The 17,077-nt window shown below is 31.2% G+C and overlaps 1 protein-coding gene across 1 annotated transcript; it reads left to right on the forward strand.

Annotated features, from left to right (window-relative positions):
• The first annotated feature begins 15,673 nt into the window (after positions 1-15,673).
• LOC18443645 (DUF3511 domain protein (DUF3511)) lies at positions 15,674-16,104 on the forward strand. Its single transcript, XM_006853829.2, has 2 exons — positions 15,674-16,008; positions 16,095-16,104. Exons 1-2 carry the CDS (start codon positions 15,674-15,676, stop codon positions 16,102-16,104), a joined length of 345 nt encoding a protein of 114 aa, XP_006853891.2.
• Positions 16,105-17,077: the final 973 nt, after the last annotated feature.

The following is a 17,077-nucleotide window of genomic DNA, read 5'->3' on the forward strand; positions in this document are numbered from 1 at the left end:
TATATATATATATATATATATATATATATATATATATATATATATGGGTGCAGTATGCATCCGTAGCTGTAGAGGTAAGATGCGCTTTCAAATTTTATCATGGTATATAATTTTGATGTAAAATGTTCTTAAGATTATCTCAAAATCTACTTTTATATCTAATTATAAAATTTTAAATTTCAAAAATGGTTAAAATCAAGTAGATTTATGAACATATGAAAATCTTTAAAATGGATGGTGTAGATAATATGTTGTAAAATGCACTATTTATGAGACTTAAAATTTTTTTATCTTTCATGGTCATACATCTCGATGTCGAGATGAACAATCAAAGGGTTTTTCAATATTAAAACTACATTTTCTGATGGATTTTTTGGGTGCATTTGTAGCTCTACATTATAAGGTTACAACCTTATCTAAACTTTTTCATATATATATATATATATATATATATATATATATATATATATATATATATATATATATATATATATATATATATATATATATAAGATACTACAAAACCCCATAGGCGAAAATGAACAGTGATTTCACCTATTCTCATCACGACCCAAACTTCATCGTACGGTCACAGTTGTCCGATAGTGCTTCAATTTTATTTTATTTTTTTTACTAATAAGAATTATCTTAAATTTGGAGCGCGTGTACATCTTAGTGAGATGCACCTAATAAAAATATGAAAAAAAATAATTCATAAAATATAAATTGATCAAAATACCCCCGTAAATTTTTGGAGGTATTTTGGTCAATTTATATTTTACGAATTATTTTTTTCATATTTGATTAGGTGTGCCTCACTAATATTTACACACACTCTAATTTTCAAATAATTTGGATTTTAGAAAAAAAAATGAAAATTGAAACACTATCAGACAACTGTGATCGTGCAATGAAGTTTGAATGGTGATAAAGATAGACGAAGTCACTTTTCATTTTCATCTATAGGCGTTGGAAAGATTTTTCATATATATATATATAGGGGAACAATTTCATGCAACGGTTGATGCAACTACCGTCAAACACCATATTAGAGACATTTGTTTGACACGAATTTTTAAATATACACTCTTTTCATTCTGAAGAACAATCACAAGAAAGAAAATTGTAAAAAACGTTCTAAAAAGATTTCATTCTAGCCCAATTAATATAAGCCGTCTATTTGATTGATATGGTTAGATATAAACCCCATAAGGATTTTTTTATTCCCAAAATTTTTATATAGCGTTATCATCATTAGATTAATAATGCTAAAAAAGAAAAAAGTGATTTTGAATTTGTTAAGGCTTAGATCTTGAAATTCACCAAATGGATGGTCGAGATTCATTGTTAGATGGGTACTAATTTTGACCATATCTAGGGTGAAAATTGAATTTTTTTTTTCGTAGGATTGATTATGAGGATGAAGAGAATATGTGTGCAAAATTTGGGATAATACAAATGCCAAAAATATAGTTTTCTAGAGATGTGGTTGCATTATACTACTATACAACTGTTGCATTAGATCATTTCCCATATATATATATATATATATGGAAAATGTTGAGATTAGCCCACTAGCTCATATCAACATATGAGCCCAACACCCCAGATTGAATCTGGGTCGATCTGACGGTCATAATGTCATTTCGTATTTGAATTTTAATTCATTTTCTACAAATTCAAATCACTTGAAATTTTAGGCGTGCATTTCTTAAAAATAGGATAATCTAATAAAAATATCAAAAAACAATTTGCAAGAAATAAATTGATCAAAGTACCCCTGAAAATTTTTGTAGATATTTTGGTCAATTTATTTTTTGTGAATTATTTTTTACATAGTTTTATTAGGTACGCCTTGGTGAGAAGAACACACGTCTAAAATTTCAAGTTATTTGGATTTGTAGAAAAAATTTAAAATACAAAATAAAGTCATGATCGTCAAATCAGCCCAAATTCAATTTGGGCCGTTGGGTTCATATGTTCATATGAGCTAGTGTGCTAGTCTTAACATTTTCATATATATATATATATATATATATATATACACACATTTACGCACACACTGCAATGTTATTTTTTTTATATTATTGCAATAAAAATGCTTTAAACATGATATTTTTCAAACATTTATTTTTCCTTTTTAGCGATTTTACTTATTCAACCTTCAACCCTCGGGAGCAAGCACTTTATTCATCTGTTTACATAAGACAATATTTTTCAAACATTTATTTATCCTTTTTAGCGATGTTTCTTATTCAACCTTCAACCCTCGGGTGCATGCACTTTATTCATCTGTTTACATAAGACACAGAGACATTGGAGTGTATCAAGAAATGTTATTTTAACACAGATACAAGTATTAAAATGCTAACTTTAAAATTAATCTTTTAGACACGACAAATTTATATGGAATGGGTGCGGGTGCGTTGGGAGCGGGAACTGATACTAACGAAGTGAGATTTGAAATGGGAGTGTTGGGTTTATGTGGGCCTTAACGTTTTGGTGAACCGGTTGGATATTTTAAAAACAAAATTAAAAAAAAAATATAAAATCTCAAAAAATAAAGGATTTGTTTGTAATGTATTTTTTTAATATTTTTCTCATTTTGAAAAATATTGAAAAAAATTGGCCAATAATACTTATTTTTTCATTTTTACGATCTTTTTTTAAAAAAATTTCAAAAGACCCCTACGTACAAATCAATTCTTTAAAATTTACTTTTTCTTTTAATTTTTCAGTTTTATGGATGCTCTTTGTTTAATCATGTTTTAAATATATTTTTTATACTTTATTATATTTTTATATTTAATTATTTTTTAATATTTTTTTTACCATCCAACACTTTCCAATAAGTTCTGGTGAAACTGGTTTACCGGTTCGTACCGAGTAAGCACTTCTGGTTCTAGCAGTCTTGGGTCGATTTTTCACTTACGAACCGCCTGCTGAGGATGAAGTAATGTCACAGATGTACAGAAGATATAGTCAAGGGTGCCATAGATGTGACAGCAGTTCATGTAAGGATGAAGTCAATACGTCATAGACGTGCGGGTGACATAGTCAAGGGTGCATTGATGTGACCGTCGTCGTAGAATGGACGTTGGGACGTAAGAATAGACGCGAAGTCTTAGAGGCCATTGAACATGAATGGAGAGGGAAGTGGTCAGAGCCCACGCGAGGGACTGCTCGCTCCTTGCAAGGAGCGGCTGCGATGTGTTCTCAAAGCCCAAGTGTGCAGCCGTCCTGCGATGGTGGTAAGATAGCAAGAGAGAGGAGAGAGAGGGATCAGTAAATGGGAAAAGTTTAGAGCTTAGCTTTAAACAATCTAATTAAAGCGTACCTCAAAAAATTCATTAGAAGAGGTTGTTTTGATGCTCAAATATCCACAAATTGATCATCTCGACATCAAGATGCATGGATTTGAGAAAAAACAGTATTTCAAGTTCTGAAAATAGTACATCTTGTAATGTATTTTTAGACCGTCAGTTTTAAATTATTTCAGTTATCATAGATTTGCTCGATCTACACAATTTTTTAAGACTTAAATTTTATAATTAAAGATAAAAATATATTTTAAGGCTAGTAAAAAAATCTCAATACTAAAACCATATTTCTCGATACTAGTTTAAGGTGAGTTTTAATTTGATTGTTTACAGCCTCGGCTCTATATAAACCTAAACAGGGTAAAGAGGGTGGGGCTAGACACTGGTGGCTAGTATAGATCATTTCACATATTAGTTGGGGAAGGGGGTATGGGGCATATTGGGCATCATAGTCCTTAGTTAGTAGGGCTAGCAATGGACACGGACCCGGGTTAAAAAATTGGACCCGTTGGGTCGAGTTTGGGTTCGGGTAGACTCGGCCTGGATCAGACCGTATAAAGCTAATATTTAAATAATGTTTAATATATAATATATAAATAATATTTAAATAAATATAGAATATATATATTTAGTTATAATATTTAAATAATACATATATATATTTAAAATATATTTAAATATATAGATATTATATTTAGGTTGGCTCTGATTCGAGCCCAAATTTGGGTCCCACATTATATTTTCATGTCCAAGTCGGGGTCGGGGTCGGGGTCGGGGTCGGGGTTTAGGCTTCTCTAGAAAAAAAAAAAAAAGAAAACATAGGTCTCTAACATACAATTAGAAAAATAATAGAAAGAGGCAGAACCAATGCCTGCGGATTCCACTTAAGCCGTGCTACTTGGACTCGGCTCCTTGTCGAAGTGCTTGGTACAACTCGGGCCACTTAAAAATTTGAAATAAAGGTGGAATTAATATATAAAAGATAGATATAATTTGGGTACTTTTTACTACTCTCTTTATTTATATATATATATATATAGAATTTTTTAAATGTCTCCTGCTATAAATCATTTTTTTCTAAATCCATGTTTTATATATTTCTATTTTAACTTTTTGGAGCTCTAATATTGCAATTAAACTTTCACTCGGTTCTATAATCAGGTACGTTAGGCTCTAAACAATCAAATTAGAGCCTCGGCCAATAATTATAATTAAAAAAATTTAAAAATAAAAATAAACAAAAAAGCGGGAACCACCTATTGTGGCTAACCGGAACCTCTCCCTCCCAATCTCCACATTATCCTTCCTTAAACCCCCTCTTTCACATAAATTACAAATCTATCCTCACTGCACCCTCTTCTCTGCATGGCTCAGTGCCTCATTGATGTTCTTGTGCTTACCACAAGTAGGTTCGTCGCTATGGCCATTGTTCGGATCAGTTATTTAAAAAACGGCTCGGTCTGTAGGATTGGTGTCACGCCCCAAGAATTTACAATATTGATATTCTTGAGATGTGACAGTCAAAAGATATATACATCTCTTGATAGGACAAATTTACAGTGGCAAATTCTTACAAAGTAACAAAAAAAAGTTTAAGCACAACTACAATATCTTCCAGAGTTGATTCTGACGAGCACTCAAAATGAAACCGCAGTTATCCTGAAAAAAAATGTTTACGATAATTTGATAAGTTTGGCTACTCTGTAAGTGATCATCATAAATCCTAAAAAAATAATCATGGATGAAAGATATCAATATTTTCAAGAAGGAGATCTATTAACAGAAATGCATTAACAGTTTCACTTTAAAAAATGCATAATTAAGTATAATCTGAATAATTAAAATGCACATAACATTTTAACGACAGTGCATAATTCAAAGGATTTCACTAATTACCCTACTGGCATCCCAAGTAGGTCACCTATATACCCCATCAGTGTCCTGCTGGGTCCACTTATACCTAACCGGCGAACCGGTTGAGTCCACTTGCATACTCAAAGTATTTCTAAATCTCGTTAAACATTCGAAAGCAGCAATATCATGTACTCAACATATAACTGAAATTATTAATATGAATTTCACTGAAACCATTAATAACAGTCACTTTTAATAATATTTCAAAAATAACTAGTCAAATATTTCGGGCTCAAATTTAGAAAGGTAGCAGTTCGTAAAGATATTCTAGCATAATTGCCAATCTAATATGTATAAAAAAACTCTTATAGAAATTCAAGAATACAGAATTATCACAATTTATGGGTTGTTAATTCGTAAATAAACATTTCACAGACAATGCTATAATCAATTGCAAAAATATCAATTTTCAACTAATAAGGCAGTCATTTGCACATGAAATTTACAATGTCTAAATATTCAAAAACAGTAGAAAAAAATTTCACAATTTTACTAAAAGCAAAAATATCACATTTATTTCTAATAATTTTACAGTATCTAAAACTTTCTAACAATAGACAAGAAAATAAATAAATTTATTTTTAAGAATTTACAGTATTGAAAATTCCTAATAGTAGATAAAATATCACAATTTTATTATTTTTCAAAATAATGAGGTCGCTTGCGCATAAAATTTATCGTGCCTAAAATTCATGATAATAAGCAGAAGTAATTATTTCATTTTATTTTTAAAAAGAACGGATTATTTTTCAAGATAATAAAGTCACTTACCTAAAATATTTGAGAGGGAGCTTCCGATAAAAATTCGGTTAGAGAGAGAAAGAGCTCCCTGCGTTTCGATTGGAGAAAGAAAGATCTCAAAAAAAATTTAGGGTGGGAGTCCTCGTCTCTCCTATTTAAATTCTTAAGATACCTTATTATATTACTTATTAAGTTATACCTCATACTGAGGTGTAACAATTATATTACACCTGACCGTTAAAAGGCCATGTCCACTAAGGATGTGGCAAGGCAGCAAAAACTTAAACCAAAAGCTTTTGAAAGTAGTGAAGGTCCTTAAGAACCATCATGCTCATTTGGACCATCACTTATTAAAAGTTTCTTCTTTTTTTTTTTCTTTTTTGCTTTTTTTTTTTATAGAAATTTTAGGATTATTACATTCTTCCCCCCTTGAAGAAATTTAGTCCTCTAAATTTGTATACCTGATTACTAAAAAAGATAGGGATATTTTTCTCTAATATCGTCTTCTCGTTCCCAAGTCGACTCATCTTTGAATGGTACTGTCATAATATACAGACTAAGGGAATCTCCTTGTTGCGCAACACTTATACCATTCTATCCAGTATCAAAATTGGTTGCTCAATGAAGGATAGGTCCTTCTTGATCGGTAAAGGTTCATATTTCAAGATATGGGATGGGTTAGGCTGATATTTTCGTAGTAATGATACATGGAAGACATTATGGACGTTTGCCAATTCAGGTGGTAAGGCAAGTCTATTAGCGACACCTCCGATTCTTTCCATTATTTCAAATGGTCCGATGTAACGTGGGCTCAGCTTTCCTTTCTTACCGAATCTCATAATGCCTTTTATTGGTGAGATTTTTAGGAAAACTCGATCACCTTCCTCAAATTCAAGATCTCTCCTTTGATTATCGGCGTAACTCTTTTGCCGACTCTGAGCTGACATAAGCCTTTCTCGAATTAATGCTATCTTATCTGTGGTTACCTGGACAATTTCTGGCCCCAAAAGTTTTCTTTCACCAACTTCGTCCCAACAAATGGGTGACCTACATTTCCTTCCATACAGGGCTTCATATGGTGCCATCTGAATACTGATTTGGAAGCTATTATTATAAGCAAACTCAATCAGGGGTAAATGGTCATCCCAGCTTCCTGTAAAGTCAATGACACAGGGCCTCAGCATTTCTTCCAAGGCTATGTGAATTCCTTCCATTTAGCTTCAGCTATTCTGGATCTTGACTTCGTCCCAGTCTGTACACGCAATGAATGTGATTTTAAGTGCATTCTTTTTAAATTTCCTAAGAATCTTAAACATATTGCTCTGATACCATAAATTGTCACACCCCAAGAATTTACAATACTGATATTCCTGAGATGTGATAGTCAAACATATATACATCTCTTGATAAGACAAATTTATAGTGGCAAATTCTTACAAAGTAACAAAAAAAAGTTTAAGCACTACTACAATATCTTCTAAAGTTGATCCTAACGAGCACTCAAAATGAAACCGCAGTTATCCTAAAAAAAATGTTTACCATAATTTGATGAGTTTGGCTACTCAGTAAGTAGTCATCATAATCCTAAAAAAATAATCATGGTTGAAAGATATCAATATTTTTAAAAAAGAGATCTATTAACAAAAATGCATCAACAGTTTCACTTTAAAAAATGCATAATTAAGTATAATCCGAATAATTAAAATGCATATAACATTTTAACGGCACTGCATAATTCAAAGGATTTCACAAATTACTCTACTGGCGTCGCAAGTAGGTCACCTATATACCCCATCAGCGTCCTGATAGGTCTACTTAATCCCTATCGGCGTACCGGATAGGTCCACTTGCATACTCAAAGTATTTCTAAATCTCTTTAAACATTCGAAAACAACAATATCACGTACTCAACATATCACTGAAATTATTAATATGAATTTCACTGAAACCATTAATAACAGTCACTTTCAATAACATTTCAAAAATAACCAGTCAAATATTTTGGGCTCAAATTTAGAAAGGTAGCAGTTCGTAAAGATATTCTAGCATAATTGTCAATCTAATATGTATAAAAAAACTCTTATAGATATTCAAGAATACGAAATTATCATAATTTATGGGATGTTAATTCGTAAATAAACATTTCACAGACAATGCTATAATCAATTGCAAAACTATCAATTTTCAACTAATAAGGCAGTCATTTGCACATGAAATTTACAATGTCTAAATATTCAAAAACAGTAGAAAGAAATCTCACAATTTTACTAAAAGCAGAAATATCACATTTATTTCTAATAATTTTACAGTATCTAAAATTTTCTAACAATAGACAAAAAAATAAATAAATTTATTTCTAAGAATTTACAGCATTTAAAATTCCTAACAGTAGATAAAATATCACAATTTTATTGTTTTTCAAAATAATGAGGTCGCTTGCGCATAAAATTTATCACGCCTAAAATTCATGATAATAAGCAGAAGTAATTATTTCATTTTATTTTGAAAAAGAACGGATTATTTTTTAAGATAATGAAGTCACTTACCTAAAATATTTGAGAGGGACCTTTCGATAAAAATTCGGCTAGAGAGCGAAAGAACTCACTATGTTTCGATTAGAGAGAGAAAGATCTCAAAAATTTTCTAGGGTGGGAGTCCACGCCTCTCCTATTTAAATTATTAAGATACCTTATTATATTATTTATTATTTATTATTTTATATTTATAAAATAATATAAAGTGATGCATAACAACTTTTTTCTTATATTAATGCTTTCGTCAACTTTCATTACTCAGAATGAAGTGGGATTACAATCTTTCGAGCTATGGTAGTTGAGGATATTTGTTGTTTGATACTAATTTAAGGGGCTTATCTTTTGGTTGCGGTTAGTAGAAATGCGGGCTTGCAATAAATATATTTTTTTAATATAATTTGATACTAATTTTTAGGAAATATATAATCTTTAATATGGAGATATATGGAAAAACAAAATAAGTTTTGAAAACTAGAAATAATAATTATATTAAAAAAACATTTGGACCGTTAGTTACAATTATTTTTAGATGGACCTCCTATTTGCATCCATCTTTAAGATGGATGCAAAATAGCTCTAGACCACATATTGTAGAAACCCGATCTAGCCCGCATGAAACAATTTTCTTTTAAAAAATGTGTGTTGCTGGACACTATTTTAATGGAGTAGTGTTGCTAGACACTATTTTAATGGACCTCCTATTTGAGATGGATGCAACATAGCTCTAGACCGCATATTATAGAAACCTGATCCAGCCCACATGAAACAAATTTATTTTAAAAAATATGTGTTGCTGGACACTATTTTAATGAAGTAGTGTCCAATGATTTTCTGTTAAAAAATCATTGGACACTACTTCCAATGATTTTAATTTTGCAACAAAAGCGTTTCAGGAAATTCCTTGGAAATATTAGGTGTCTTGACATACTGTAAATTAGAAACTTAATGGTGTATAATATGATGGTATCACAAGTGAATATAAATTTATATTATGAGTTTTGTTTATGTGATTTTATTACTCATCCCTGAAAAATTTAGGATTATGTAAACTTTCTTTATTCTTTTTCAGTTGGGATTTGCGTGTCAGTTTGGACATGAATTTCTGTATTCTTCGTTGGGTTTTAGGACCCTGTAATACATTGTTTCACTCTTTTTGTTGGTCCGTGAATCATATGTTTTTTCACTCACTCATAAAGAACATGATTTCTTTATTCCCAAACTCTGCTAAGACAATTTTATCGATATCTCACTATGATTTTACTCTTTTATCATTTTTCATAATTAATAGCATATGCCCATATGGCATACCTCTTTTATGAAATTCAATAAATACGTATATACAATTACTATACCAAAGAATTTTTTGTCTATAATTGTTTGCCTCTCATCCTGAAATTTAGCTTTGAATACTCTTATAGTCAAATCTGGTATATTAAAAGCCACATCATCATTGTTGATCAATTTTGGAATAAAAAAGTGAAAAAAAATGGGAATTTGAGTAAAATTGAGAGGTTTTTGGGGAAATGCCTTTGTAACGCTAATTTAAAGGACATTAGTATAAATTTCTCGAAAAGTATTGAGAAATAAATTAGACAAACTATTTAAGAAATTTATATAGTCGAATCAAAGTAATCATTGTATCAACAAAGTAATTATTTTCTTAAGGTCAATTTTGGTCAAGTATCTTCTTAAGTAGATGACTCATGTTCGAATCTTGACATTTAAGTAATTTGACTCATGGTTAAATTAATCAAATGCACTGTTTATTCAAGGTTTCAAACTCGAAATAAGATAATTTTACATAAAAAATATATTTTTCAGGTTTAGAATCCCAAACAAAAAACATGCAATTTCATCATTTGGCTCAAGCCACATGAATCAGGTTAGAGGGAAAATTATTTTATTTTTTATTTTTATTCAATTTTAAAAGATATATATTTTAGTTTTAATTTTAGGATTTACTTCTAGAGTTTTTTTTTTTAGGGATTCTATTTATTTTTTATTCACTTCATAGGTATTATTCACAAGTATTGTTCACAGGTACTATTTGCAGGTACTATTTTAGGGCTTTTGTATCCCTAGTTTAGAGTATGGAGAAGAAACCTTAGATTTCTTTGAATTATGTTTGTAGTTAGATTTATTTTTTATTGATTTTACTGTTGCCTCAAATTTTCCAACATCACAAGTCATATGATGCAACTACACTAGTTTATTCTAGACAATGTAGGAAACCACCACTCAGGCACATTACTTGGCCTTGGGCCAGTCGAGTAACCCCAATAGGGTTGTACAAGTACTGGACAGGCTAAAAAGTATTAAAAATAAAAAATACAAAAAAAGTCCCAAAAAAATGAAAAGAATTTTTGAGTAAAAGTAAACAAAAACATCTGAATAAGGTTAAAAAAATAGTAAAAAAAATAGATTTTGAAAAATCAATTTGTGGCCAAGGGTATTTTAGAGATAATAAAAAAATGGGAAAATAGAAAATGAGTATTCATAGCGAAAACAGTTTCCGATCTTTACCAAAACAACAAAAAAATAAAAAAAAAATACACACACACAATACAAATAAATTTTTTACTTTTTTAGATTTTAAGATCCCAGACTTGATCACCAAAAGGGCTTAATTGGGTTCAAGTAACTCGAGCAGGTCTAGGTCCACCATTCCGTTTTCTGCGGACAGGAACACTAGGTACCAAACCCAGAAAATGCGACTTCAATAGAAACCATATTCTTTTCTTTTTGGGTTAGTGGGAATGGGGATGGAAACCATATTCCAGGAATAAAAGACAAGACATTTACATCAGTTTTAAGATTTGATTAGGCCACAAGGGATATTGTTGTTGGACAATAAGACTAAAACATCTTCAATCCATTTGCAATGGACAACAGGACTGATACATCTTCAATCCATTTGCATTGGACGAATGAGATCAAATGGAAAAAGAGAGATTCAGGTGCGAATTCTACTTCCAACTTTAAATAGGCCGTGAATTCTAAAGCTAGCATCCCATGACACCAATTACATTTCCTTTGGCTTAGCTTCGAACAATTTTTTTTTTTTAGTATTATCTCTTGGCCAATTACGTGATATAAAATACTAAATTACCCATGCTTGGTTCAAGATTGATAGAATGGTTTTAAGCCAAAAGATTTTTTACTCTTGTTGGAGTACACTATCCATCTACTCCCTCTAACAAATTATAGTAAGAATATCTTTTAGATCCCAAATTTTTGGGATGTGATCCCGAGAACCCTACAACCAAACTAAAAAGAATTTACACTCACCTTCTATTTGCCTAAAAAATATTGGCATTCCAAGATTACACTGGAACCATCCAATTTTTTAAGGCAATGATCTCGATGTTCAAGAACTCTAAACATGTTTACTTTTTCTTTAAAATTAATTATCCACATATAATTTGATGGATTAAAAAAATGTTCCAAATAAGTATTTTGTCCCAAAGCGATAAATGTATGGTATGCTCCCTAGTATATACGCCTTCATTCATTAAATGTAGAGTGAAATTATGTTTTAGAATGACCATTTTGTTAATAAATTGACTTATTTGACCATTGGAGTGATTTTTTATTGATTTGAACATATGAGTGAATTTTCAAGCTAGTTTTACCATTATAATGATAGTTTTCCTAGAGCCCTAGGTAAAAAGTTAAGATTTGTTAGGGTGTTCATACAATGAAGTAATTTATCATTGTACTTAACAAATTTGGACATTTTTATACATTTATTTTGTACATTGAGTTTTTTTCTACTAAAAGTATTTTTAGTCATCAGGAAGGGTGTGACATCATTTATATGGGGTGTAATATCACTCAGATGAAGTTTTAAATGTCACTAGTGCACTCCATGTGGGTGATGTCACATCCCATGTGGATGACATCATACCCCTCGTAATGACCAAAACTACCATTATTAAAAAATTACTCAATGTACAAAACAAAAGTATAAAAATGTTCAAAATTTGTTGAACACAATGATAAATTACTCCATAGTGTAAGCACTTTAACATAACCATATATATATATATATATATATATATATATATATATATATATATATATATATATAGGGCCGCCAATGGACAGGGACGGGGCCAGCTCGGCACTGAAACTGTTCTAGGTTGGCCCGTTAAGGCCTGGCCCGGAATAAACCCACCAATAGCTCGGCCCGGTAGCCTGAAAAAGTGTATAGAGTCTCTGGCCTGGCTTGATAGTTTAAAAAAAAAATTTATTTATTCTGGAATTAAGGTCTTCTTAGTTCAATTCATAAATTACAGAGGATTCCATTCAATCTGGTCGACTTCTTCTAATCAATTGAATGAATGCATTAGGTTTCTAGAGAGAGAAAGAGTAGGTTTTAGAGAGAAATTGGGTTTTTAGAGAGAGAGATTTGGTTTCTAATGAGAGAAAGAGTAGGTTTTAGAGAGAAATTGGGTTTATAGAGAGAAAGATTGAGTTTCGAGAGAGAAAGAGAGATTGAGTTTCTAGTGAAATAATGGTTTAAATTTTTTAATATATATATATATATTCCCTGAGTTTCTAGTGAAATAATGGTTTAAATTTTTTAATATATATATATATATATATATATATATATATTCCCTATCAAACCTAATAAATAAGGGTGCGGTTCCAACTCATTGGTGTTGATACTTGCTATGGCAGCTCCATCTTGAGAGATTTGTGGTTGCTTTGTTGGTAGAGTGGGATTAGGAGGCTACTTTTACTGTTTTTTGAGATATGATCGGTTAGTATTTTCTGTTTTGAAAAGCACTTTCGAGTATTTCAAAACAATCACTTTGGTTTTATTGTATTTTTCTAAAATGTTTTTGTAAAGAGATTGCATGTTTTTAAAAATTAAATCTTAAATCCATCTCAAAAATATATTTATCAAAAGGCATACATTTGTACATTAGGCAGATTGGCCGCATAAAAACCGGGTCCCACCCAAATATCAATAGTTTAGTAAAGAGATTTAAGTTAAAGAAACGAGAGAGAATATTACAGACGAATTGCGAGAGACAATAATGAGAGAGAATAATTCAAACCAGTGTTTAAAAAAATGCCTCGGGAATCGCCATGGACGGATCGAATCAGTGAAAAAAATGGAAATCGTCCGGTTCTAGAGAGAACCGGATGATTCTATACAGTGACTCGCCGATTCACTGTACGGAATCGGCGAGTCAGTACAGTGAATCGGCGAGTCCCGTACGGATTTTTTTTTTTTTTTTTTTTTTTTTTTTTTTTTTTTGTGTAATCCATAATATATTTTTTTGTAATACTTGATCAATTTTTTTGTAATCCATGATCGAATTGTTTTTTTTTTTCTGTAATCCATGATCGAATTTTTTTTTTTTTTTTTTTTTTTGTAACCCATGATAGAATTTTTTGTAATCCATGATCGAATTTTTTGTAATCCATGATCGAAATGTTTGTTTTTTTTTCTTGTAATCCATGATCGAATTTTTTTTTTTTTTGTAACCCATGATAGAATTTTTTGTAATCCATGATCGAATGTTTTGTAATACATGATCGAAATGTTTGTTTTTTTTTTGTAATCCATGATCGAAATGTTTGTTTTTTTTTTTGTAATCCATGATAGAATTTTTAGTTTTTTTCTTTTTTTGTAACCCATGATAGAGTTTTTTGTAATCCATGATTGAATTTTTTGTAATCCATGATCGAATTGTTTTTTTCTTTTTTTGTAATCCACGATTGAATTTTTTGTTTTTTTTTGTTTGCTTTTTTTTGTAATCCATGATCGAATTTTATGTAATCCATGATCGAATTTTATGTAATCCATGATCGAATTTTTCGTAATCCATGATTGAATTTTTTAAAAATTTGTGATTTTTTTTTTTAATCCATGATCGAATGTTTTTTTGTAATCCATGATAGAATTTTTTGAAAATTTGTGATTTTTTTTTTTTAATCCATGATCAAATATTTTTTTGTAATCCATGATAGAATTTTTTGAAAATTTGTGATTTTTTTTTTTTAATCCATGATCGATATTTTTGAAAATTTGTTTTTTTTTTTTTTAATCCATATTATTCAAAGAGAAAATGAGAGAGATGATGATTCAGAGGCCACCCTATCCCAGCCATATTATTCACATATCAAGTCCCAACAGCAACAGTGTCGGGATGAGCACGACAGTGCAGGTGAGCATGAAGGATGGACAATCTTCGGGGATTTTAGATTGGGAACACAACAAAACACTAACACTCAGGGATTTGGGAATAGTCAGACGCCTGCTAATATCGATGATTCGTTTTTAGATCGAATCAATGAATTGTTAAACGAATTCAATCAATGGCACCAGCGTGACCAAGAAGAACAATAACGTCGTCTATCATTTTATTTTTAGACCATATGTTACTAATTTTATGCTTTATTGTAGTCCATGTATGTTGATATACTTATTCCATGATAATTATATGTTTATCCTTTTGTGTGATGCAAATTAAATGCTGAATGACGGTTCATGCAGGGAAAGAACATATCAATATTCGCATATTCATTCAAAAACATGAAAATTCTTAATGGAGTACCATCATTTCTTATTGAATTCCTAAAAAATAATATTTATAATAAATTTTAATAATTTTTTCGGATTTTTTTTTAAGCTTTATTATGACCGATTCACCCAATTCACGATCCGAATCGCCGATTCATCGATCCGAATCAATTTTTTAGAAACCCGATCCGAATCACCGATCCGTTTTTTAAACCATTGATTCAAACAAATGTAAGAGAGACGAAAGTCCTAATCACAAATAGCCACCGGACTTTTTCTCTAACTTTATCCTCTCTCTCTCTTCTGTTATTCTCTCTCCAACAATCCCACCAGACCTTTCTTCTTTTATTCTCTATCGAGTGGACTTAAATACCAACCATTTCTCTCTCTTTATACCTGATTTCTCTCTATTTGGACTCCCCCAAATACCCACCTTTCCTCCTCTCTCTCTCAAAAAGGAAACAAATCCATTCTCACAAAAGTCATCCCACAGTTTCCACTAGGTTTTTCTCTATTCACCTCTCTCTCTCTCTCTCTCTCTCTCTCTCTCAGGTCCAAAATATCCCTGAATTGGCCCCTCTCTCTCTCTAAGGTCCAAAAAATCCGTGAATTGGGCTGTCTGGATGGCTGATTTCAGATCTAAATCATGGGGAGAGAGGAGAGTGGAGAGCTTTGATGCCTATAGAAGCACACGGCCCCCTGGTTTCACAGACCTCAGATGTTACAGTCTTTCCTATGCCCAACAGCAACAACCCCATGACCTGTACAATTACAATTTCAAGAAAGGGGGCAACAAGACTTCTAGTTCAAACCCAACTTCTAACAAGTGGGGTTTGAGCAGTTGCTTGAATGATCCAGAGTTGCAGAGGAGGAAGAGGATTGCAAGCTATAAGATGTATGGAGTTGAGGGCAGGATGAAAGGGTCAATAAAGAGGAGCTTCAGATGGCTTAAAGACAGGTGTACCAATATAGTTCATGGATGGTAGTGATTTTTGTTTTTCTTGTTGTTTCTTTGTTTTGAGTGGTTGGGTTTGTTATTGGCAGTTTGGAATGAATTTACTGATTGACTCTGGGTTTCATGCCAGGCTTCTTTCTGTCTCTAGTCTCTGTAATAACTTGGGGTTTGTAAATTGCACTTTGGTTCAAGGTTATACTTTCTCTCTCTTTCTCTTTCTCACGGTTAATTACTCCTGTAAACTTATGCTCTCTCTCTTAATTACTCTGGTTGTAAGTGTCTCTCTCTTAATTATTCCTGCAATCTAATGATCTCTCTCTCTCTCTCTCGTAATTCCTCTTGTTGTGAGGTTTCTCTCTCCTGTAAGCTTATGCTCTCCCTCTTAATTAGTTTTCGTGTAAGGTTGTGTTCTCTGTCTTTCTGTTCATGCTTATCTTGCTTTTCTCTCTCTATTATATTGTTTTCTACTTATGTGTGGGGAGCTTGTGCAAGATTTGGGCCTCCTGGTTTTGCTCATCTCTATTTATATATTTTTTAGAGATTGATATTTCAACTGAATTTTCATTGTGGTTTTTTCATTTTCCTATTTTTGGGATGGATTATTTCTATTCTTTGGACTTTCGATTTTCTTGAATTTGCTCCTTTTTATTTACACTTTTTTTAGAGATTGATATTTCAACTGAAATTTGATTGTGGTTTTTTCAATTTCCTCTTTCTGGGATGGATAATTTCTACTCTTTGCCCTTCAATTTTCTTTCATTAAGTGGTCTAATTTGCAACATTTATACTCCTATCCTTAATTTATGGCCCTTACATTTACTTATGTTCCTACTGCTACCATTTCGTCTTCTTTTTTTGGATAAGACAATTTCATTTTCTTGTAATACAGTTACTGCACTATCTTGTATCTAGACTCTTAAATCAATATATCAACTATACTTTTTTCTTTTCTTTTTAAGTCAATCAATTTTGGGCTATTTTACCATATGATTTAGCTAAATATGTTTATGGTTTGGGTCATAACACTTCATTTTTTACATTTTTCAAAAATGTGGATGTAGTTTGTTGGCAA

The sequence above is a fragment of the Amborella trichopoda genome, chromosome 5, assembly GCF_054954075.1.
Source record: "Amborella trichopoda isolate Santa Cruz 75 chromosome 5, AtrichopodaSantaCruz75HAP2 v2.0, whole genome shotgun sequence".
Taxonomy (NCBI): domain Eukaryota; kingdom Viridiplantae; phylum Streptophyta; class Magnoliopsida; order Amborellales; family Amborellaceae; genus Amborella; species Amborella trichopoda.

Bases quoted from the DNA above. Each gene is read 5' to 3' on its own strand.
- LOC18443645 (XM_006853829.2), top strand. From the start codon at position 15,674: ATGGCTGATTTCAGATCTAAATCATGGGGAGAGAGGAGAGTGGAGAGC.